At 37.4% G+C, this 26,487-nt stretch overlaps 1 protein-coding gene across 1 annotated transcript in view; it reads left to right on the top strand.

The window, feature by feature from the left end:
• Positions 1 to 332: 332 nt before the first annotated feature.
• dpa (disc proliferation abnormal) overlaps positions 333 to 26,487 on the top strand; it is a 77,527-nt gene continuing 51,372 nt past the window's right edge. Inside the window, exons 1-3 of the mRNA XM_083113713.1 lie at positions 333 to 356; positions 9,133 to 9,557; positions 22,678 to 22,844. Coding sequence (XP_082969839.1) covers positions 9,140 to 9,557; positions 22,678 to 22,844 — 585 coding nt within the window. The 5' untranslated portion in view covers positions 333 to 356; positions 9,133 to 9,139. The remainder of the gene's footprint in view (positions 357 to 9,132; positions 9,558 to 22,677; positions 22,845 to 26,487) is intronic.

The following is a 26,487-nucleotide window of genomic DNA, read 5'->3' as shown; positions in this document are numbered from 1 at the left end:
ACAATCCGGCTGTCTCATTATCACCATGTAAATTATAGGAGCATCCGCCCGGCTAACCACAAGGTGCAATCAAAAATCCCCCCCACCCCCCAGTTAACACCATCCACTTCAAACGCTGTGGATATATCCATTTTTTTCTCATGGGAGGTAAATCTGTATCCAGCTGATCGTATTTGGCGCTGCAGTAAAAGTGGACTGAACTGCGATACCATTCTAGCTTCAAATACGATCTTGCACCTTTCGGAAACGGCCTACAAAACAGTGTTTTCAAGCTGAGGAATGTAAATGCAAAACTATGTGCCTGGTAACACTGTTTTGTCGGTAAGTTTTCCCGCGCTTTACTGTAGTCCTTGCAGGTGCGGCTAGGAAGTTGTGTCGAAGAATCTTATATTTACATTATAAATATACCGTAAGTGCATTCTCGTAGCAATTAATTCCAATTATAAGTTCAACTTATGTTAATCTTTTTTTTACAGCAAATCCCTTAGTTTGCAAAAGTATATTACAATATTTATAAATCTTTGTATGTAACGAACGAAACATAGTTGCAATGAATTTCTCAATCTAAAACTTCTTCTTTTGGTTCGTAATTTTCATGCCTGGATATTTTCCGAGTATGGGAGAAGTCTTTTGAGCTACAGAGTAACATAATAATTGTAAATATTTCACATCAATAATAATTTGCTGTGGCTGCAATGTCTACCCGCGTATTTATGGCGTCGACTAATGCATTGTGTTTTGATGCACTTATTATTCGACAGCCACAGTCACTCGTAATAATTTCTGTTTGGAAAATATTCGAAAGGTCATGTTGTTTACCTGATAAAGGGGAGGGGCCGGTGACAGAGTGACACACACAGTTTTTGAAACAAAATTTGATTCAACACATCGAAATCTCAAATAGGCCTAGTTGAGGTATTTAGTTCAGAAATCTGTCTTATATATTTTTTTTCTTGGCGGGCTGCTAGTGACCCTCCTTGTAAACTACGTATTTTTATAGGTATCTCCATTTTATGTAATCTAAAATTTGTTGCAGCCGTTGACCCACTGAATCATGTTGAATTTCTTTTGAATCTACAGATTTCGATGTTTTACGTAATATAAAATTGGTTCCAGCATTCGGAAAACTCAAATAACTGAGATATTTGAACCCAAAGTATGGCCCATATAAGTAAAAACCTGCAACCTGCGCTGCTTTTAACTGTTTGTATTCACACTAAAATAGCGAAAGAACACGTCGAAAAAACTATCAGGGTATAATTTAACAATACAGGGAATTTCTCCAATTTGTTTGAAATTTCGGATACTTACTAATTTGGGTCTCCTATTACGATGACTGACCCTCTTATTTTGCAAGTTTGGGTGAAAATTTACAGTAGTAACTCCACCGGAAGTACCTGCCGCCATTTTGAAAATCACGTCATCATTCCAAACTCGCATCATAACCAATCAAAAACGAACTGCCATATTGAAAATACAAAATTAACAATTTCCGAACACAAAAACGATTTACGCCTTTGAACACACAGTAAAATCAAATTGGAACCACACCAGTAAACACGAGGAGGAAACACGCCAATAAACACAAGGAAGAAATGCGCCTTAAAAATGAAAATGTAACCACGCCAATAAACACGAGAGAAAAAGATGCCATTAAAACACAAGGGGGAATGACAAAAAAATAAATGATTTACCCCTTTCAACGCACAGTAAAATAAAATTAGAACCACACCAGTAAACACGAGGATGAAACACGCCAATAAACACAAGGAAGAAATTTGCCTTAAAAATGAAAATGAAACCACGCCAGTAAACACGAAAGAGAAAGACGCCACTAAACACAAGTTGGACGACGCCAGTAAAGACAAAGGAGAACAACACGAGTAAACACAAGGGGGAACAACACCAGTAAACACAAGGGGGAACGACACCAGTAAACACAAGGGGGAACGACACCAGTAAACACAAGGGGGAACAACTAAAGACAAAAATAAACCACTCCAATAAAAACTTTCAATTACAAATCTTCATTTATACTAATGTTGGGGGCTCCGCCCCCAAACCCACGAAACAATCCAAATCAAAATCACTAAATCTAAATTTCTAGCTTAATTTAAAACTAAACGAAAACTAAAAAATTTACATTATAATCACAATTAGCTGGAACATAAACTTTTGCACATTCTGCCAAAAATTCCAAAAAAAAATTCTTCTCATCCTTCATTCGACGATACATGAATTCCACTAAATAAGACTCAAAAAATTCTTTGCTTCTATTAGCAGAGGGCAAAAACCTTTTCACTTCACTCCACAACCCCTCAATAGCGTTCGTATGACAACCAGTCTCCTTATCTTTGAAAGTAATAGAATGATTCACAGTCAAATGACGAAAACCTCTTTCAGACAAGCAATCATAGGCTTCCAACAATCTGAATAAATAATGGTACCAGGCAAAATCTTCTTCTCAATCACACCCAACAAAGTATTCGCAGAACGATCTTCAACACACACCAAAAAACACTTCTTACCCTTCCTTTCCACCCCACCAAACACCCACTTTCCTTCCACAGTATGCCCTCTACTATACTTTCTCTTCCCAAACTTACTTTCATCAATTTCTACAATTTCATCAACACCACCAATTTTATCCTCTGATGAAAACAAAATCTCGGCGCATACTTCCCGACAAAAATTATACCAATCACAAACAGTCCTAGTTGACAAGTTCTCTAATAGCAACGGAATTACCAAACCTCCAACACCAAAAATACGTAATGTACAAAATCGTACTCAAAGAAAGCATAGACCCCTCAAACCAACTTCCCTTCCTAACAGAACGACTAACAGCATGCCTCACACACATCTCTGACATTTCCAAACAACACCATCAGAATTTGAATGTTTCACTTCATTCATTAACTCTCCACACACAGGACACTTGTAATTCGAAGATAATATACCCCTTTCACGCAGCCATTTCAACAAAACCAACGAACCTTTATCACACAAACACACCAAATCAATAAAACAATTGACTTCACCAAATTCGACGTCCGCGGACGTAGAAGCCGAGGCCATACCAACAGGGTGACCACACCTGTAAAATACGCTCAACCGGCAACTGATAACAAACTACTACACAATGTAACTACACACCAAGCACTAGCTAACTGAACATCACCAGAGCCACCTACCATGAACTTACTAAAATAAACATATGCTCGCTGACTTACCACATACAAACCACAACTTCCGGTGGATACACGGCAGTAAAGTTTAACCCAAGTTTGACACGTGAGCGCCAAATTTTAACTTCAGATTCGTGATTAGGAGCCCTAATTTAGTGAGTATGCCGAATTTCAAACAAAATGGAGAAATTCCCGGTATTGTAAAATCGCTCCGTCCTTGGACACAAATAAAACTAAACTTAATATTCAGAACATATTACGAGAGTTGGCAACATTGTTTTGATGTGATAAACAGTACTTTTTAAAACCATTCTTCACCTCCTATAACACACATCCGCAAGCCAAAAAGAACAGAGAAAATTCATATGAAACAAAATCTTCATTAACTGTGCGAAATCTTTCACTTTCTCCCATGGTACAGCACAAAAATATGTAAATAAAAAATATTAAGTAATTTTCATGAAAAGCAGTTAATAAGTGTAGCATTCTACAACTAGACAAAACAAAAACTGTTTCACTAAATGTATGCCAAAAATAAACAGTGTGTTAGTTCATAACTAAGCAAAGCTAACCCAAAAATATTTTGAATACCTTCTGCATCATTATATGTTCCAGTCAGTTATTTTAATTACTGTGAAACAATTTGCAATTTTTATGTACCTAGCCAAGTGCCTCAACATAATGCTGGGTACTAGTTTACTATCCTTCGGACACATTTATTTATTTTTACAGAAGAAACTACTTACCGTAATAAGTTCCTGTAGCATTGTCGAACATCGGATCGGGAAGGTGTTTTGTGTGATGTGGGAATGTTTCATAGCTGAAATTCATGTTGTTCGTTGAAAATTAATTCTCCGACGGAGAATAGCTAGCCCCACGAACCATTGGCACGTGGATAGGTTAGTTCTGTCAGGTTAGGAAACATAGTTAAAATTTGGTGTCGTGTTAGTATCAGGATCTAGAAATTGGAAATAATTGCGAACCATTGGCACGTGGTTAGGTTAGTTCTGTTAGGTTAGGAAACATAGTTCAAATTTCATCAAAACAACGTTGATACACCTTCAGGAATGTTCCACGAAGCAGATATGTAAGTACGAATGTCAAAAATTGATGAAACGAAAAAATTAGAGGTGTCCGAAGGATAGTAAATTTTTACCCTCATGATCTTGTTGCTGAAACAGGGTTACCAGATCACTATAGAGTAATTCCACATGAAATTACACTTTTGAAAGACATAAAGTTGCTTCATAGTCATGGATTTGCTTCAATTTTTGTTTGCTGATAGATACTTGGTCCAATATCACAAATATATAATATTAGACTTGTCCAACAAATATGTTGAAAGTTACAAATTTTTGAAAATTTGAAGATTTTTAGAAATGAAGTGGACGAACGAATGCACCATGTGACACCAAACATCGGAAACTATGTGGAGTATTGTGATGAATTATACGACACACGCTTTTAGAAGGAACATGAGTTTGGCCAATACCCAGCCAGTGCTACTGCGCTGTTGCCAAACTAACTGCTAGCGCAAGGGATGGACAGAAAATTCACGACGTGTCCATTATTTTTGATAATGCATGCACGGTATATATGAGTACAGTGAAATAATATAGTGAATATTTCTACACAGGATTATAATATCATATCACTGTAGCATATACGAGAAATCCATACCTGAAAGAAGCTTGAAGATATTTTTTTTATTCATCACCGCTCTCGTCGTCTTCCTCGGTCTCCGCATGGACGTCCGCAGGATTTTTTCCAGGGAGGGGCAAGGAAGTTGCTTTTTTCCAGGAGGGAGGCAAACAAGGCACATTTTCCTCCATAATAGTGTTGTTCCCTCAAAAACATTGCTTAAATTTGAATATTATAATCATGCAATAATTAACACATATTATTGTGGCTGTAATGAAATTATATGTGAAAAATATATAATTTTTGGTTGACTTTCTTTTTCCGGGGAGGGACGCCCTTGCCCCCCCTCCCGGACGCCCATGGGTCTCCGTGTCACTGATTTCACTCATTTCCGAATCGCTCTCCTGGAGGTTAATGATTAGATTTTGCACCCTTGGTGCCTGTACTACTGGTTCTAAGTTTTGAGAGTGACATTATATAATATAAAAAGAACACACGGAACCACTCTATTGCACGAAAGGGCTGTATTTAATCTTTTCACAAACTCCTCTTTGTGGCGCACGAGTGAAAGATGAGTGAATAATTTTACACCGGCCTTGCTGCGAAAACGCTGAACTCAAACTGACCCAGACTTTCAATGTTCGAGAACGCCCAGAACAATGAAGGGTCATTGTTTATATCGAGGAGAATTTAACACCCACAGTTTTCCCTAGACACAACAACTCAGCTCCGTCAACACGGTGGCAACGAAAAAAACAGGCTGAAGGAAATGAAAGGTGATGTTTCCCTTGTTTCTTCAATGAACGATAACTCCGGCTGTAGGCGACGGAAATTCATGGGACTTGGACAGTCAGGTTCAAAATGTCTCCCCATCTTCTCATGAAAATTAAAGTGGCGAGTTTTATGAAAACTTCTTGCGTGCAAGAAAAATACAGAATACGGCTTTTAACTTCCGCGCCGCAGTCTCCTAACTGTACAACGTTGCACTCCTGCCATTGGTTGATCGCCACGCACACCCTCTGCGTGGCCCCACCCGATATCGCTTCTAAAAGCATGCATCGTATAGGTATTCTTGGAGAGGAGAAGGACAGTCCTAACAGAAAATAACTGTGTTAACACTCTTACCTGCTCATAAAGTAGAAAAGTATTTAAGTGAAGTAATTTGTTGTGATGAAAAAGATACTCAACTTCGGGTAATTGTTTGATAGGGTATCCCAGGTTTTACCACAATGAAAATTGTTACACAGCATAATCAATACATGTCAAACAGAGTTGGAAGTGGTTGAAAAAGAAACTGCTTTGGGGGGGGGGGGACTATTTTTTTTTCGCGGCTTTTTTCACAAAAGTGAAAATACAGGAGTTGGCAGTATTTTTCCTGTTCCATGGTTTTTGTTTATCTCTACTGTAAAATAGACACTAATTTCTAAATATAATATACAATGGTATAATTTAACAATACAGGGAATTTCTCCAATTTGTTTGAATTTTCGGTTACTTACTAATTTGGGTCTCCTAATCACGAATCTGCACTTAAAATTTGGCGCTCACGTATAAATTTGGCGCTTATTTGGGGGCAGGTGAATCCGGCCACTTTCTAACATGCCCTTAACAGGGAGTCTATAGATATAGGCGGGAAGCCGGAGCGGAGCGGAGGCGGGGCCGCGATAGCGGTTGGGGTCGGTAGGTCGATTACCCCAGGGGCGGAGCCCGGAACCGGCGGGAAATTCGGAAATCGAGGGTGTGGAAATAAGAACTTAATTTCTATTATTTTGCTATTTCCACGTGTGAGCGCCAAATTTTGACTGCAGATTCGTGATTAGGGGGCCAAAATTAGTGAGTATGCCGAATTTCAAACAAAATGGAGAAATTCCCTGTATTGTAAAATCGCTCCTATACAATTTACAATATGAAATTCTTAGCTAGACAAAAGCAGTGTTTTCAAGAAAGGTGGTGATTTTGAATGGGTGATTCTTTCCGAGTGTTATCTTCATATTTCGGTACGCTTATTAAATATATCTATGTAGTATAAGCATATTCACATAACTAGACTAGTTTTGTATGTGTTTTTAATAGAACCTACAACCTTAGTGACAATGAAGTTCGACCAGTCACAAATATAGAAGTGCGTTGTGAAAGAAGGAGAACACATGCATATGCTGAACATATTTTATTCAGCAGGCTACATGGAACAAAGAAAAACATAAATTTCCGCTGCAACGCAGCAATGTATGGTGTCCACACAAAATAAAACATTTTCGTCCATCTACACGTGACATTGAAATTCGACCACTGTTAGAGGGGATCCTGTTTATCATGGTGTGACGCCGCCCCGTCGGCGAATAACTGTGGCAATGCGTCGGGGCATGCTGCGGACGAGTCGTTCAAGGTATTCCACATCGATGCGGTGCCATTCCTCCTGCAGGCAGGCGATAAGAGCAGCCACTGTCGTGGGTCCCCTCTGTTGCACACGTCGCTTAAGAACACATTCTCAATGGGCGAGAGGTCGGGACTCGATGGTGGCCATGGCAGAGTTCGCACGTGATGGCTAGTCAACCATTCTCTTGTCAGCCGCGCTGTATGAGGCCTGGCATTGTCGTGTTGAAAGATGAGATGCCGCCTGTGGAACAGGTGCCTTTGCACTGTGGGAAGATGCCGCTCCAGTATGCGTGTATAGGCGTGTTCATTCACAATGCCCACACGGACGTGTAGTGGGCCAACCCCAGATGCCGTCATGCATCCCCATACCATCACTGACGCAGGTTTCTGTTCCTCCTTCCGACAAATGACTGTTTTCCGTATTTTCCCGTACACAACATTGAAAATGGATTCGTCCGTCCACAAAACCCTGTTCCACTGCCGAAATGTCCATCCCCGGTACATTCGTGCCCACCGTAGTCGATTGCCTTTGTTCAACATGGAAAGGAAGGGTTTACGTTTCGCCTTGTACACTCGGTAACCGCATCGCTGTAGGTAACGGCGAATGGTTCTGGTTGACACTTCAATGTGAAAGCGTTCTCGAGTCCACAGTCGTAATTCTGCCACAGAAACATATATATAGACCTATGGATATAGCGCCTAAATATCCGTAGGTCACGCACGCTCAGCAGGCGTTTTCGACCGGGGGCCTTACCTGGCTCTGTAGTACCCGTATTTTGGTGGTGTTTGATGATGCAGTGGACGGTTGACTTGGGTAAGTTCAGTTGTCGCCCTATTTCCCGTTCACTGAGTCCATCCCGTTGCAACTCCACCAACTTCCTCTGTGCACAGAACGTGCTTATATACGGCGGACTCCCTTATTGTGTCCGTGACGTCATGCTTCCATCGAATTCGCCACTGTCTGGAATTTTCCGTATGGGTCTGGTGCCTGGTCGAAGTTCAATGTCACGCGTATAGTTCCTCGTTTTCGTTCTTTACGTGACCTTGGGTGCAACATGCTGGGATCACGATTCTTGCCTGCTCACACGCCTCCTCTTACACACATGCGTCACTTCTGCGGGTCACCCATTCCACCGCCTATGCCTCTGTGCATTTAATCACGTATTCCTGTCTGGTCGAACTTCATTGTCACCAAGGTTGTAATAGTATGATTAGCATGATATGATTTTCAATGTTTGAATTTGTTATACATGAAGCAAAAAAGAAAATACTGCTCTACCTTTTAAAAATCTAGTATCAAATCTCTTTACATTAAATTTTGTGTTCAGCAAAATATATTTGTATTCTGGGTTTCCAGTACATCATGTATAGTTTGGTTAAATGGCTGCTAAACCTGGCCACGGAGCAACTTGTGATGTATTTTGTCTGCTTCTTGCAGTGGTTTTCGACCTTTGTTTGACCACAGCTCAGTAAATATATTTGTTAAAAGTCAATCCCAACAATTTCACTCATAAATACATTTCTTAACTTTAAAGTTTATATGGAAATTAATATGCATCCTTAATTAATATTAATAGGGAAGTAATAATAATATCAGACCTGTTTTTTATAGATAATACATATGTATCCAAATTACCGTATTTGCTGGTATATAAGACACTTTTTCATTTAGAAATAATCTTAAAAATATGGTGCATCTTATACGCCGACACTCAGTTTTGATTACCTTCTGGAAATTTTCTCTGATCTGAGTTAGACAATTTCTTTCTTGCTTTCTTCTGGTGTGTGAAGAAGATTAAAATTTATTCTTTCCTAGTTAGATAAGGTTAGTTATTTGTTGTGCTTGTGTTCAATTATTTCATTATGTATGAGACAAATTACACGGATATGGTAGTTAGTGACATTCTCTATGTATATTTCACAGAAGATAAAACATGCCAAGTCCAGCTCCACCTCGCACACCATCCCGGCGGGGAAGATCAGGGGACAGTTCTGCTGGAACACCCTCAAAGAGAACCAGGGGCAGCTCGCCACCATCCTCAACAGCAACACCATCGCGGAGAAGGCAGGCAGCGGGAGATAATGATCCGGTAACACCATCACGAAGGAGTACACGGCAGTCGCCAACTACTACGCCAGCTCGAAGAAGCAGGCGTCAGTCTCCTGCAACCACTCCAGCACGGAGAAGCCGGCGGCACTCACCTGCGACCACGCCGTCTCGGTGGGGAGCCCAGCAACAGACTGCAACGGAACATGATGTTGTGGGAGACTCGTCCGAGTTGGCTCCTCTCCCAAGTTCTCCAGCTCCTGGAGATTTCCAGGTCACAAGCCCCCTTGGGGAAGGAGGATTTGGTAAGTAGAAATATTTCACGTCATTCCTAAATTACATAGAGTCGATAATAAGTAGTGCTCGGAAGTTGATTAAAAATCATCTTTATTTTTCTGAACCTTGAAAGAAATGCTAAACCCTTCAGTTAGAATCAGAAAACATTACTTTTATTTTGCATTTTTTGGGCTTGGAAGCAATTTTTCAGTATTTTTGCAGTCTTTATTGCATTTTTCTTAATGAATTTTATATGCATTTGCTGGCATAATTTAAGTTTTTAAATTTCCTGACATGGGCTTTTTAGCAAGTTTGCCACACAGTCAATGCAGATGCGCAATATTATTTACAACTGAAAGTTTGGAAATGGATTAAATAATTAATTGTGGTACATTTATTTTTCGTCCAGCGCTTAAAATACCTTGTGTGAAACCTACCTTGAGCTTCCCTTCCTGGCCGCTATAATCGCTTTAATCTTGGGTTTTAGTCACAATAGAAATATTACAATCTGATGTATGCGAAACGCAGCTGTATTTTCAGATGCTGACTGACTACCGTATTGTGGAAAGGATGAAAAGAGGTGAATGAGTTATGCAGAATAACCTTGAAGAAAAAAAAAAACAAAAAAAAATACATTAGCACTTATTTGCTTTCTTTCCCTTTGCTTCAGTAGTTTAAAACACAAAACGACTACTGTGTTGTAATCTATGAAATAATCAAGCTTTCATTTTAGGAACAAAAATTATTATTAGGTCATTTTTTTATTATTTTTTAGGTCATCAACTTCCGAGCTCTAGTTAATAAGTTAATGATAATGAGGAGGTTCTATGTGTGGGTTGACTTTTTCAGTTACTTTGGACCATAATATTGGAACTAGAATTGCACATCTAGCTGCAGTACTACCATAACATTGGTGGTCACATCTAATACCCCAACAGCATTTCAATCTCTTTTTTCTACATTTTATCTTCCATTTAGCCCTTTTCCATATTCCTTTGTTCAGTTCTCTGCCATTCTTCCTGTGGTATATAATTTGAAAAACTAAAACATATGTCATCATTAGTGCCTGGGATTTTGTCCTATAAAACTGTAAAATATGTATGTAATTATGTCATAAAATTGGAAAATATGTCATGAAAAATTACAAATATGTCAGAAAAATGCAGAAATATTCCCAGTAAAGTCAAAAATATGTACAACAGTACTCTTGAATTTCTCCCATACCCGATAGAGTAGAGTAGGGGCTGTAATGTATCGAATGTTATTTTTACTTTTGACTGATTTTTGTGAAAAGCGAAAAAGGCAAAGAAATGAGAATGAAACTTCTTTACTTCCCATGCAACAATGAGAGAGAACATTTTGCCTCAATAATGTTTGCATGGCTATCAATTGTTGGCGGGATAAAAAAAGTGGGGCATTATATTGTTCTGTACATAATAATATAATACAAAACTTCCTCCATAATTTCCATATCCTGCCATCGACAATATGAACTATCCGTTGTGCTAAAGCTACAAAGAAAAAAAATTGAAATAACCGATTATGTGCGAGAGAATTATGAAATTATACAGAAATATGTCTTATTACAACAAAATTGAAGAAATATGTTGTAAAAACGTGAAATTGGTGAAATATGTCAAAATATGCTTTGTCAAGTTTGTCTATTTCGGCTGATTTTCATCAGATATGTAAAGATCTCACCAACTAACTAACTAACTCTCTAGCCTTCTTAAACCCGAAGGTTCATGGCTGCAGCAACACAAGCCTTCCATCTTTCCCTATCTTGAGCAAGTTCTATATACTCTTTTCCATCCCTACCGATTTCCTTAAGGTCAATCTCAACGTTGTCCATACATCATCGTCTTGGCCTTCCTACAGGTCTCTTACCATCAGGTTTCCCAACAAGAATCCTGTAAACTCCTCTTTCCTCTCCCATTCGTGCCACATGGCCTGCCCACCTAAGTCTTCTTGATTTCATCATTCTAATAATATCTGGACATGAATACAAATTATGTAACCTTCTCCACTCACCTGTATCCTCATCCCTTTTAGGTCCAAATATTTTCCTAAGGATCTTATTTTCAAATACTCTCAATTTATGTTCCTCTTTTAATGTAAGGGACCAAGTTTCACATCCATATAATACTACAGGCAAAATTACTGTTTTGTATATTTTAACTTTTAGTTTCTTAGATATTAAACGAGAAGACAAATGTTTATGGAGAGAGAAGTAACATGCATTTCCTGAATTAAGCCTACTTTTTATTTCCTCTTTAATATAATTTTCATTTGTTAATATTACTCCTAAGTATTTGAATTTGGAAACTGGTTCAAACGAGTTGATATCAATAATTAGATTTTGATTATTACCTAACACTTGGTTTCGGCCTGTAAGCATATATTTAGTTTTCTCTTTGTTAACTTCCAAACCTATCTCTTTAGCAGTTTTGAAAAATATTTTAGCATTATTCTTAATTGTATTCACATCATCCCCCAGTAAGTCTACATCATCTGCATATGCTAACAACTGAGTCACACCATTTAATTTTAGTCCTCCTTTAGTTTCTTTTACCTTCCTAACAGCATATTCTAAGGCAAAATTAAAGAGCAATGGAGATAATGCATCTCTTTGTTTTAAACCATCATGAATTGTAAATTTGTCAGACATATTAATACCCACACGAATTTTACTTTCTGTTTCACTGGTGCATATTTTTATCATACTAACAAGCTTCTTAGGTATTCCAAACTCTACTAATATATTATATAATTTATCTCTTTTGACCGAATCATATGCTTTTTTTAAATCAATGAATAGCTGATGGACAATTTGATTATATTCCCACTTTTTTCAAGTGTCTGTCTGATGTGAAAAATTTGATCTGTAGTTGATCTGTTACGTTTAAATCCACATTGATAATCACCTATAATTTCATTAGCATATGGTGTTAGTCTTGTTAAAAGAATGTTAGACAATATTTTGTATGTTGTTGAGAGTAGAGAAATTCCACGGTAATTATTGCAGTTCATTTTATCACCTTTTTTAAACACAGGAACAATTATGGATTCTTTCCACTGTTGAGGGATTTCTTCTTTATTCCATATTAAACAAATTAATTTATGAATTTGACATATTAATGAATTTCCACCATATTTAATTAACTCAGCTGGTATTAAATCAATGCCAGGTGCTTTGTTATTCTTTAGCCTTTTAATAGCATCTTTAACTTCAGTCAAGTTAGGTTCTGGAACTAAAGGTTCTGCTGTATGGACTTCATTTACTTCTGATTTATCTCCTACATGAACATTTAAAAGGTCATTAAAGTAGTTCTTCCATCTATTTAGAATATCGCTTGGGTCAGCTAGAAAATCACCGTCTTTATCTTTTATCAAGTTTACTTTAGGTTGCCACCCCTTTCTAAACTCATTTACACCTTTATATAATCTGATATTTTTATTTTTGCTGTTTGTTTCAATTTCGTTAATTTTGCTTTTCAAGTATTCTCTTTTTTTACTTCTAAACGTGCGGTTAACTTCTCGCTTTATTCTATTATAATTGTTTAGATTTGTTACATCAGAGTTATTTAACCACGTAAGTCTAGCATCATTTCTTATTTCTATTAGATTATGACATTCATTATCAAACCATGGCTTACTTTTTCTCGGTTTATGGTATCCTATACTTTCTTTAGCTGCTGATTCTATTGCATTATGTATGTGCTCCCAATTCTTATTTACGTCTGTTTCTTTTATATTTTGATCATAATTTAAATCCTGCAAAACATCAAATCTATTTGACAGTTTAATTTGGTAATCTTTCTTAATTCTTTCATCAGTAAACTTTCCTGTATCAAATTTTATAACTTTTAGATTTTGTTGTTTATGATTTATCACTGAGAGTCTTTCTCTTAATTTAGCAATTACTAAATAATGGTCACTGGCACAGTCAGCACCTCTATGTGTACGAACGTCAATTATACTAGTATGCCTTCTCTTATCAATGAGAATATGATCTATCTGATTATGAGTTTTACCATCTGGAGAAGACCATGTATATTTATGGATATCTTTATGTTTAAAAGTGGTACTTTTCACAATTAAATTCTTTGAGGTTGCAAAAGTAATTAATCTTATACAGGGTGGCAACAGACCTGGAAAACCGGGAAAAGTCAGGGAATTTGAGGTGTCAAAAAAAGTCAGGGAAATGTCAGGGAATTTCGTCTTGATTGACTTTTTTTAATTTTTTTATTTATTTATTTATTTAAAGATATCGTTATGGAACTCTGCATGGGAACAGGAAATCTCGTTCGTAAGATTCAGCCTCAGCTTTTAGGCCCCTTTTTATGCGCAACACAACCAAGGCGCCAGAAACCAGCGATGGCAGGAGGAGAGAGAGAGAGAGAGAAATTTTTCTCGGCGGGAATTTTAAATACGAACACTCTTTGTAGGAAAATTGTTATAACTCTGGCACTATGGGAGCAATCTACTTCGGATAACTTTTGTTTTGCAGCTAAAACATCAGCGCATGTGTACAATTCAGAACGCCGAACCGAGAAAGGGGGTTTGGGGGTGCGAACCTCGAATTTCAATGGGAAAAAACATAATAATCTGGAGTTTGCCCCTCTTCTCCCACTATTTTGGAGAGAAGCCGCGAACTTTAGTATTCTCTTCAAAGAATGGATATTTCTCAAGAGAATGAAACATGTTTCATGTTCTTGGGTGCCATACAAGTTGAATAATAAGCCAAAATGTGATTTTTACGAAAAATAGGAAATTTGCATTTTTGAAGGAAAATTGTTATAACTCGGACACTATGGAAGCAATCTACTTCGGATCAGTTTTGTTTTTCAGCTAAAACACCATAGCATGCAACCGTGTACAATTCAGAACGCCGGACCGAGGAAGGGGGGTTTGGGGGCACAACCCCCGAATTTCAATGAAAAAAAAACAAAAATCTGGAGTTTGCCCCTTCTTCCCCGGCTATTTTGGGGAGAGGGCACGAACTTTAGTATTATTTTCAAAGAATGGACATTTCTCAAGAGATCTTAACATGTTTCATGTTCTTGGGTGCCATACAAGTTGAATAATAAGCCAAAATGGGATTTTTTTTTTACGAAAAATAGTAATTTCCATTTTGGAGGAAAATTGTTATAACTCTGGTACTATGGGAGCAATCTACTTCGGATAAGTTTTGTTTTGCAGCTAGAACATCAGAGCATGCAACCGTGTACAATTCAGAACGCCGGACCAAGGAATAGGGGCTTGGGGGGCGACCCCCGAATTTCAATGAAAAACCCACAAACATCTGGAGTTTGCCCCCTCTTTTCCCGCTATTTTGGGGAGAAGGCGCAAACCTTAGTATTCTCTTCAAAGAATGGACGTTTCCAAAGAGAATGAAACATGTTTCATGTTCCTGGGTGCCATAGAAGTTGAATAATAAGCCAAAATGTGAAACTCTGTTCGGATATGTGGCATGGATATGTTGCGGAGAGGGGGAGGTTGGTCATCAATATGAATTTCCCAGGCTTGCTCCAGACCTGTGTCAGACCGTATGGGAGTAGTAAGGGGACTTGTAAACAGATGGAAGGGATACAAGCTGGTGGGGCCATCCGATAGTTGTCGGACGTCGTAGTAAGGCATTTTGTTGGGCAACTGAAGGAACATGGAAACAAATAGGTTCCATTGATACATACGATTTTTGTTGAATATCGCCACCCGACAAAGTACCTCACTACAACATGCGACAGAAATTGCATGGACTGCAACATCCAACAAAAATCGTATGCATAAACAAGAACAGCTTTAGACTGCAAATATGCTGCTCGAATATTGTTATTCTTCTGGCTCACTTCACGTTATGTAATGTAGCAGTGATTACGAAGGTTTTCTTTCATCATCCTGACGTATTACTGGTTTCGCACAAGTTAACATATGTTTACAATGACATTGCACTATTCTTAGGTAACAAAAAGAATCCAACCAAATGGGATATATATTGAACAGCCACGAAAAAGTGAAACATAAATCTGCATTGTTGAACGTTATAAAAATTGGCAAGAGCATGCTCCCAACCTCAAATTTACTGCAACACTAGTATTGGAATGAAATTAACGCCACTCTCTGTCCTGTCTGTTTAAACTCATGAGAGATGGTCATTAATCTCTCACTGAGTAAGGTTAATGTCCAATATTATGAAATAAAATACTAATAATAAATATGTAAATATTTTAATATATTTACTCAAATCATTCAATCATAAAAGCAAATCACTTTCTTCAAGAATTGACTTTTCTCTTCCAGCCCTGCTAAATTTTCACTTTCCATCTACTGATTTATACGAGGGGTGGCCAAAAAGTAATTTCCAATTAGTAGGGACATTGATTTTTCGCAAATGCCAAAGCCGTGAAAAATGGTAATTTTTTGCCCGTTCGAAATATCGAAATAATACGAATTTGGCATAAAATGCGAATTATTGTCGTTTTTAGCGATTTTTTTAAAAAGAAATGTCCTAAAACAACGAAAAATTCCATGAAATCCAACATTCTTGTCTTTTCTAGGCCATGTTTGTGTACATAGAACTTGCAAGTTTTCCAACATTTTACTCGAGTAAACTATAGAGTTATACATACATGGAATAATTCCGACAGCCACATTAAATCATGTATTTCGCACGATTTTTTCAACTTCTATCAAAACCATTTGCATCACAGAGCAAAGTGGCAGGGTTCTAACAGGAGATCGAGTGCGTATCTACCGTCACATGGGAGCCACATCTTCGTATTTGTTGCACGAGATATGTTTTGAATTACCAAGCTAAGTGCGCACATCGGCATTTGTCGAGCGAGTAATAATGGAGCTCAGTCATTAGGGCGTCTGACTACTATGCGGGAGAACCGGGATGTTTTCCACCTATTCATATGAAGCTGGTACCGTGAGGAAACTTGGAGGGATGAAGGTAGCCAGAAGCGTGGTGCTGATCACATCACCCCTACCTTCAGCCGTGATCAAGAAAGTGTGGGGCTCTAACTCCACACCCCTACTATACACCTTCATGGAAAAGTGCAGGGGAGCACTTTACTTTTACTTCCTCAAAAATCTGTTCCAACATATCAAACTGTCACAAAAAATACGTAGACCATGTGACCTACAATTTAAAATAATAGTTTAAAAGCACAATGGAGTATTACGTTTCGGTATATTTGGCAGATAAATGTTCTAAAACAAAAACGCGAATTTTGAAAAAGGTAACACCTATTCAAAGATAATGCCAATTTTTGGTGCCATAATATATCGGTATCTGTCACGTGAAATTGATTGATTTTAATTTTTTGGGTGCGTCACCACTTATGGTCATTATACACCCTTCAGTATATACGGGGAGAATTCCATTATCTAAAATCCTTACCTTAAAATTAAAAAAGAGGTATGGAAAATAACTTTTCCAAAATAACTTTCAAGATATCAAACTCTCACGAAGAGGCATAAGCCATGTGAGTTACAATTTGAAATAGTAGTTTAAAAACACCATGAAGGTATAATTTCAGATATTTGCCAGAAAATTCGCTAAAATGAAAATGTGAATTATGGAAAAAATAACACAGTTTAGTAGAAAATAAAAAAATAAACCAATTTAAAAAAAATATATCAAGGTCCCTCCTGATTAGGCATAAATATAACAAGAATATCAGTTGTAATTTATTGCATTCGTAACAGTGAGTCCTAACCTAATTTTCGGCATAATCACCACCATTGTTCTGGCATTTATCGTAGCATGGCACTAAAGTTTGTATGCCCATGGTATATGTGTCTGACAGCAAAGACTGGAACTGTCTCTACCGCAGTGTAGCTGTCAAATCCTTGCCCTGCCAGAAACCTCTTCAGTTAAACAAAGAGATGAAAGTCTGTACATTCAAGACCAGGGCTGTACAGGGTGTGGTCCAAGATCTCTCACCTGAAGTGATGCAAAGGGCCCGTGTGTACTCAGCTGTATGGGGCTGTGCAAATTCGATTGGCCTTCCGTGAATTGTCTGCACCATCGTCTGACCATACTATCACTCAGGACGTCCGGTCTGCACACCTCACACGATTGCTGGTGGCTCTGTGCCAAGTTCTGAGCGTGCAATGTAGGCTACATCTACATCGCAGTCGGTGGGAGACTGTATGAGAGCTGCAATCTTTAACCTAGAACTGTCCTAAAACTGCTGCATTACAACTGTACCAGATTACAGTTGCATGCCACTTCTTCCTGTCTGCATGTGTGTGTGTCGCTCTCCGACCACTAGTGCTGCGTATAGGCACCATTGGAGCTTTTTTCAGGATTCCCCTCGTATATGGACTTTCAGAAGCTTTTATTATTAGAGTGTTCCTGTTTTCATGTGTGGTTAGCTAAATCAGATACCTATACAATGCAATTCTATAAAATCCTTGCGTTAAATTTCTAATACCTACATACCCTTTTCGTCAGCAATAATATTATATCTGCATGTTGTCAGTTTCACAGTACTTCAGTTGGATATACTGTACTGAAGCAGAAATCCCATTGATAATGTAAGGAAATATGACACTTTATTTTGTTCGATTCAATTGTTTCACTTATATGCAAGAGTAAAGTTGTTTGCTTTACAGAGAAGAGAGAAGTAGCTTTATGCATTGATAAATGAGTCCGCACTCATGGTTCTTGCAAGCAGAGGGTTCCAAACCTCAGTGGAAATATCAACATATAATACCGAGAATGTATAAGGAGACTGATAAATTACAAATTGTATTTCTTAATCAATCACTCTTCACTCTTATCTCATTTAGTTGTAACTTTATAAAAATAATCAAGTATTTTATTTTAAACTTACTGCGTATGACAAAATTCCGTAATCCTTCCCTAGCTTGTGAATTGTAATAATTTTCCAAATTCACCATTTTCTGGTTTGAATGCAAATCATAGAGAATAGAGAAATTAAGTCAATTTCATAGAAGATAATATTGGTACTTAACAAAACCATACGTGGATCTGTGTGAGTTTATTATTTCTATTTGCAAAACCAACGATTTAATTTAGTTTGAAATTGTCAGGGAAAAATGTAAATTTTGTCCTGGAAAACCTGGAAAAGTCAGGGAATTTTATTTCTGCTTGTTTGTAGTCACCCTGTTATACCATTATCATTACTTAATTCATGAAGACTTTCTTTACCAATCGTGGGGTTAAATGTCTCTTCTTTGCCAATCTGTGCATTACAGTCACCTAACAGAATTTTCATATCATACTGAGAAAATTTATCAAAGACCTGTTCTAACTCTGCATAAAAATCATCTTTAGTATTATCATCTTTATCTTCCGTTGGTGCATGTATGTTTATTAAAATAATTTTACACCACCTACCCTGTAAAACTGCATATGATATCCTATCATTAATAAATTCTACTGTTTTAAGAGCCGATATAATTCTATTATTTATGAAAAAGCCTGTTCCAAAATTATGATTTTCAGTACCACCATAGAAAAAAGTATAATTTTTAGTTTTACAATTCCCTTCTCTGGCCACCTAACTTCCTGGACAGCTACTACATCTAATTTATACTTAACTATCTCATTAACTGTACACTGAAATGCCCCAGGCCGGTAAAGGCTCAGAACATTCCAGGTGCCTAATTTAATATCCTTATTCCTAACGTAGATCTTATCCTTAGTCCAGGGACCTCCCAAAGTAGTCCCCACCCAGAGATCCGAACGGGGGACTATTTTACCTCTGGAATATTTTACCTTGGGAACATCCATGGCCTTATATTGCTGTTTCTTGACATATTTTTTTTACAGTGCAGAGTTGTGAGCTCTACGCCTAACCCCCAATATGAATGGAGGAACTACTACACAAGACAAACACAAACACATTAGACAGCACAATTACTACACAAGACGAACACAAACACATTAGACAGCACAACTACTACACAAGACACACACAAACACATCACAACTATAACACAATATAAACACAAACACACCACAACTACTACACAATATAAACACAAACCAACTACACACCACAACTACTACACAAGACAAACACAAACAAATTAGACAGCACAACTACTACGCAAGACAAAACAAACATACTAGACAGAACAACTACTAAACAAACATACTAGACAGCTCAACTACAACACAAGACACATACATACACATCACCGATACTACACAAGACAAACAGAAATACATTAGACAGCATAACTACTACATAAGATAAACACAAACACACTAGACAGCACAACTACTACACAAGACAATCCCAACCACACTAGACAGCACACCTACGACACAAGACAAACCCACATACAAGCACACCACAACTAATACACAAGACAAACACAAACACACTAGACACCACAGCTACTACACAAGACAAACTCACACACTACACAGCACAACTACTGCACAAGACACACAAACACATAACAACCACTACACAAGGAAAAAACAAACGCACAACTACTACTACACAAGATTATGAAAAAAAACCGTATGAATGAAAGAATGAAAAAAGGAAAAAAACACATCATAACTAGATAATTAATTTTACATGGTGCAGTAGCCAAGAGACATATTGATAATTTCTTTAAGTTACTAATTTGTTTTAGCCATATGTGAGTGCCAACGCAATGTCATACTGGTAACACGGTTGTCTTGAAATCAAGGGGCACCAGGTTTGATCCTCAGTGCAGACATATTGCATGGTGATTTGCATTCCATTTGCAAATTTATTAAATAACACAATTCTTCTTTACACTAAAGAAGGTATATTTTAATATGTGATAATATTAATGGGTAATCCTGTGTTCATGGTAATGAGCAAATTATAATGCTGCAAGGCATTTAAAAGCACAATCTACATAGGTAATGGAATGGTAAAAATTTAAATTTCCTTAATTTCTATACAATGAAACTTTGCATTTTCCTAATTTTACTACAATTGAGAACCACAACAGACTGCTTGTTTCACAGTTAAGTTGCTACAGTCCAACAAAGTAACATTGACAAGATCCATTGTATAACCAGGTTCGATATCTGGTGGAGGCACATAGTGGTTCGGATCCTACTTTAAACTGTAGGTCCAGTTCCGATTATCCTTACTGTGCATAAAGTGGATTTAAAACACCAAATCTACCATTGAATAACTGATTCTTTTTTTTTAAAGTGAGTATGTGAAATATTACAAAAATCGGGGAGGGGTCCTGTATTGTAAATTCGTTCCTTCATTAATTGTGGAAGCACCGAGCAGAAAGATTTGGTAAGTAAATGTGTATATTTTATCTTCTGTTTTGCATGCTCATGAGGTGATGAGAGTAGAGAAATTCCACGGTAATTATTGCAGTTCATTTTATCACCTTTTTTAAACACAGGAACAATTATGGATTCTTTCCACTGTTGAGGGATTTCTTCTTTATTCCATATTAAACAAATTAATTTATGAATTTGACATATTAATGAATTTCCACCATATTTAATTAACTCAGCTGGTATTAAATCAATGCCAGGTGCTTTGTTATTCTTTAGCCTTTTAATAGCATCTTTAACTTCAGTCAAGTTAGGTTCTGGAACTAAAGGTTCTGCTGTGTGCACTTCATTTACTTCTGATTTATCTCCTACATGGACATTTAAAAGGTCATTAAAGTAGTTCTTCCATCTATTTAGAATATCGCTTGGGTCAGCTAGAAAATCACCATCCTTATCTTTTATGAAGTTTACTTTAGGTTGCCACCCCTTTCTAAACTCATTTACACCTTTATATAAATCTCTGATATTTTTATTTTTGCTGTTTGTTTCAATTTCGTTAATTTTGCTTTTCAAGTAATCTCTTTTTTTACTTCTAAACATGCGGTTAACTTCTCGCTTTATTCTATTATAATTGTTTAGATTTGTTACATCAGAGTTATTTAACCACGTAAGTCTAGCATCATTTCTTATTTCTATTAGATTATGACATTCATTATCAAACCATGGCTTACTTTTTCTCGGTTTATGGTATCCTATACTTTCTTTAGCTGCTGATTCTATTGCATTACGTATGTGCTCCCAATTCTTATTTACGTCTGTTTCATTTATATTTTCATCATCATTTAAATCCTGCAAAACATCAAATCTATTTGACAGTTTAATTTTCTAATCTTTCTTAATTCTTTCATCAGTAAACTTTCCTGTATCAAATTTTATAACTTTTAGATTTTGTTGCTTATGATTTATCACTGAGTGTCTTTTTCACCCCAGTATTAAATCCGAATCCAAATGAAAAATATGTTATAACATAAAGTCCCGGGCCCTAGTCATAGTCTTCATTATTTCTCTTAATATGCATGAGTAGAGGCATGCATATTTCGTTTTTGACAAGCTTTGTAATGTAACGTTCTGTTTTTGAAAGGTGTACCGTGTTTTGTTGCAAAATGAACTGCTAAATGTGAAATAAACTCGTACACATGAAATTTATGGTGTATTTACTGACACAACACTTTCTGAAGTCTGAATCATCCTTGAGATATGTGAATCAAAGAAAATTGATTAATTTTTCTGCAAACATTTGAGAAATAGAAATTCCTTTACACAGGAATACACTTAATATTCTGATAGCTGCATAAATATGCAATTAGAATTGAGATGTTTACTTTGTGTAAAAAGTGTAGTTTTAAAATCAATTTCAGGATTTTATTTACCATTTTAACATCGAAATTATTATCTTATATACCGGTTTTTTTTACCGAAATTTGCCTACTTTTTGTTCTGAAATCTTGATCCTTTATGACCATAAATATGTGGCCCTGTGCAGTATCAATGTTCTTGAAGGTTCACATAACCACTTTTTGTAAATTTTGAACTTCTGGAGTTTAGAGTGACTAGCCATGTGAGGTTGTGTTGTATGTGTAGCTTGAGAAGTTCTGGGAAACCAGAACGAAATGTCGCAGAGAAAATCAAATAGAAACCAGTAAAAATAACAATGTTAGGTTATTTGCCTATGCATGAGTCAGCAGTTGATATATGATCGTTCAGTAGATATGGATCATATTGATTATGCATGGTAAAGTCAACTTGAACTTGTGTTACTGCAGAATGCCATTATTTGAAGTTGTAAGAAAGCTAATTATTCGCATACTTCTTCTCTGCAACAGGGTTGAGTGAAATTGACCTGAGTTCTCCTCTCAACTATGGAACACCTAGTTCGATGTCTTCTTTGCATACTCCAAGGTCGGGAGCACGTGGAACTCCCATTCGTCTCCGATCTGATATCAGAAGTGATAGGCGTATTAGACAAGTGAATGTGGGTAGTACTGATGCTGTAAGTATTGTGTTTAATCTGAAATGTATTAGTTTTAAAATCAGTTAAATATTCCTGTACTGTGTATATACATTGGAAACTCGATTTTAAGTTTTTCATGAGACCGAGCTGAAAAAACTTTTGCCACCAATATTAAGGCACTTATCATATCGAACAACAAGCTTTTGTATTCCGTCATCATAGAAGTTTGCTGCCTGAGTTGACAGCCACTGCAACACGGCCGTTTTGAGGCTATCGTCGTCATCGTGGCACTGACCTCCGAGATGCTTCTTCAGTTGCAGAAACACGTGGTAGTCACTGGGCACTAGATCGGGGCTGTATGGAGGATGATCAAATTGTTCCCAGCCAAATGATGCGATGAGATCTTCACAAGAAAAGTCAAGGTGCTACCTAAATGTTTGCTTTTGTGCACCTCAGTTAACATTTTTGGTACCCATCGTGAGCACAATTTTTGATAGTTTAAGCGTTCGGTAACAATTTCGTAGATAACACTTCTTGAAACTTCAGGGAACTCCTCTGATAACGAAGAAATCATGAAGCGTCTGTTCTCTTTCACTTTTTCGTCGACTTTCTGCACCAAATCGACAGTGATTACTCCGTTCCTCGTCATGAACATTCTTTCGGCCATCTTTCAAAGCTCTTACCCATTTTCGTACCATTCCATCGCTCATAATGTTTTGTCCGTACTCTTCACAAATCTGATGGTGATTTTCAACTGCTTTCACGCCTTTAGCACTAAGAAAACGAATAACAGCGCGTATTTCACAGTCAGCGGGATTCTCAATCGGCGGAGGCATTTTAAATACGCAAAAGCAAATGTATACACGATCGATTGTTGCTGCAATGGCGTCTGTGGCTTGCCAACAGATGTAGGTACACAGTGCGCATGCACGGGATACCGACCGCGGCGCTGCAGCGGCGGAATTTCAAAACGGTACTTACTTTAAAAATATGCCTCGTAATACGTATTGATAATGGAGAAGGCCCAAGCATGCCAGTACATGAGAGTTTTTCCAAAATAGCTTGTTTCTTTCAAACGCATCAGTGCCTTAATTCATGCTCTCAGTTTTTTTAAGTGGTTTCAGCCAATAGCCAGAATTCCAACCACAAATGAGTAGGCATGTGTACTTCTACGACTACTACTAATGACAGTGGTGTTTATTATTATTATTATTGTATCCATAGTAAATATATGCATCACATCTGTCATTGCAGGAAATTAAGTTCTCATTAACATAATTAACAAATTTTACTTGCCTAAAATGTATTATTTTTTTTCTGAAATTTCCAGACTGCGCACTGACGGGAGACAAATTTAGTACATATTGTATACAATAATTAATGTATTATATCTAATTCATATACGAGGAACAGTCAAATGAACACCTTAATTTGTTTTGTTTTTATATAGTATATTTCTGAATGTAAAGTTCCACAAGTTGCTCCATTTTGGCATAGACCCATTGCTCATCAACATATATTTTCAAGTCTTAACTAAGTGCCTGTAAAACTCGGGAAGAAGAATCTCCTGGATGAATGCGCAGTCACTTATGACCCTATTGTGAAGGTCTTTCCACCCATCTGCCTGCGAACTTCCTCCTCTATTTGTAAATTTGCTGGTAAGCATGTACGTATAGAGACATTGAATTTTCATTCGCCGTTGAATGTATAAGTTTTAGGCTTCCAGAGGGCAAGAAACCACCACTGCTCTTCGCTGGTGCATATGCATGGAGGAGACACCATCTTTAAAATGAAAAAAAAAAGGTGATGTGAAGCTCACTTGATCAGTGTTGCAGCCTTGAGGTCATTTTGTAAATAACAATCTATACCTCAGTCAATTTGAACTGTTTACGGTCTGTACTGTAATTTTTTATTATTTTTTTTTTTTACTTTTAAGGTGTTCATTTGACTCTCCCGCACATAATGAATATGTAGAAGAAATAATAGTTATTGTGGTAAACCAGGTTAAATTTTCAGAATACATTGTGTTATGTGATTGGATATTTTCACATATTGTTGTAGGAAGATGTGAACAGAAGTGAAATTGCTTACCTTGATTTTCCCATCCGAGGAATGTGTAATAGATTAGAGACATGCTCTTCTTTACTTTCGTTTTTTGTTATTTGTTGGGTGAAGTTGTAACAAAGATAACACCATTTTAAAAAAATCTGTGTGCATTGTAATATGTTTGGAATAAAATTTTGAGACATAAGGTAAAGTTTCCCATGTACTTTGCACCATGCCATTTTGGTGATGTGATCAACACTGTGCTTCAGCTGCCTTTACCCCCAGGTACCCATTTATTTGAGGCTGGGTGAACCACAGAGCCACTTTATGGAGAGACAAGGCTGGAAACATTCTGGTCTTAGATTACCCACCCCATGAATCGGGACTCCCTAGAGACTCCGCGATGTGGTAGCTCAGTTGTTAGGGCTTCTGACTACCATGCAAGAGACCCAGGTTCGATCCCCGGCTGGGGAGAACTGGGATTTTTTTCACCTGTTCAAGTGGCTCTGGCACCCACCCAGCATCGTATAAAGTGGATACCTAGAGGAGACTCGAGGGGGGGGGGTAAAGGTGGCCAGGGGCATGGGGCTGATCACATCACCCCCACCTTTGGCAATGATCAAGAAAGTGTGGAGCACTAACTCCATGCCCCCTATACACCGTGGCATGGTGCAAAGCACAGGGGAGCACTTTACTTTATGAACTTAGACTCCACCATGGCACTCAGACGCTCTCCGACTAGACCACTTCCACTCCGTTAAATTTTGAGACTTGCTTATTTGATTTTTCTTATTCGTTTAATGATATGTTTGTATGAGGTAGGTGGCCAAGTCTGTAAGTATCTAACTGCCATGTGGAAGACTCAGGTTCGACTCCTGGGGTGTGTGATATGATGTTGGAATTTTTCCTAACTTGTTCCTGTGTAAAGTGGCTCTGGTGTTGCATGATGCTGTTCGCACCACCTCCAAAAAAATGACCAAGATTGTGTGCCGGTGGGGGACCTTTCCTCCCAAACCCCTCTATATGTCTACGTTACCTTTATGAATTTATGAACAAATGTAATGCAGAAACATTGGGAACACCTCAGGGAACAATGTAATTTTTTTAAATTTTTTTATAAAGATATTCACAGTTCAAAAATCGAGAAATAAGAAGTGGTGGGCCTGGCAACCCTGTCAGGTAAGCTTGGGTTAACACCTTGTCTGCCACAGTAGAAAAATAAACCTCGAAGCCACGGTGTTTTATTACAAGAATATAAAAAGAACGTTGAAAGGTATATTTCTTGATGATTCGATGAAAAATTGTTATTTTGAATTATTTTATGTGTGTGGTTATATGCAACTCATGCAGTGCTAGAATCAATTATTACGCTGCATACCACGTGAATTATATTTGGCTCACAGCATACTTATTGTTTTTTCTGAGCATTGAATCTTTTGTTATTTGCAACATGATACTGCAGTATACTATTCTACCGATATCGTTCGAGGAGCTGGGCAGCAAACATTCAAGGCCAAGAGAACAATCTGAAAAACTTGAAAACAGTTCATGAGGGGAAAATGTTTTTTTTTTTTTTGTTTACTTGTCAGATTTAAGTGAAATTTAAAGGCAAACATAAATATAACAGAAGTTAATG

This window comes from Lepisma saccharinum, chromosome 28, assembly GCF_977018435.1.
Source record: "Lepisma saccharinum chromosome 28, izLepSacc3.1, whole genome shotgun sequence".
Lineage (NCBI taxonomy): Eukaryota > Metazoa > Arthropoda > Insecta > Zygentoma > Lepismatidae > Lepisma > Lepisma saccharinum.
The sequence above is the reverse complement of the archived record's forward strand: the minus strand, read 5'-3'. Positions and strand labels throughout refer to the sequence as shown.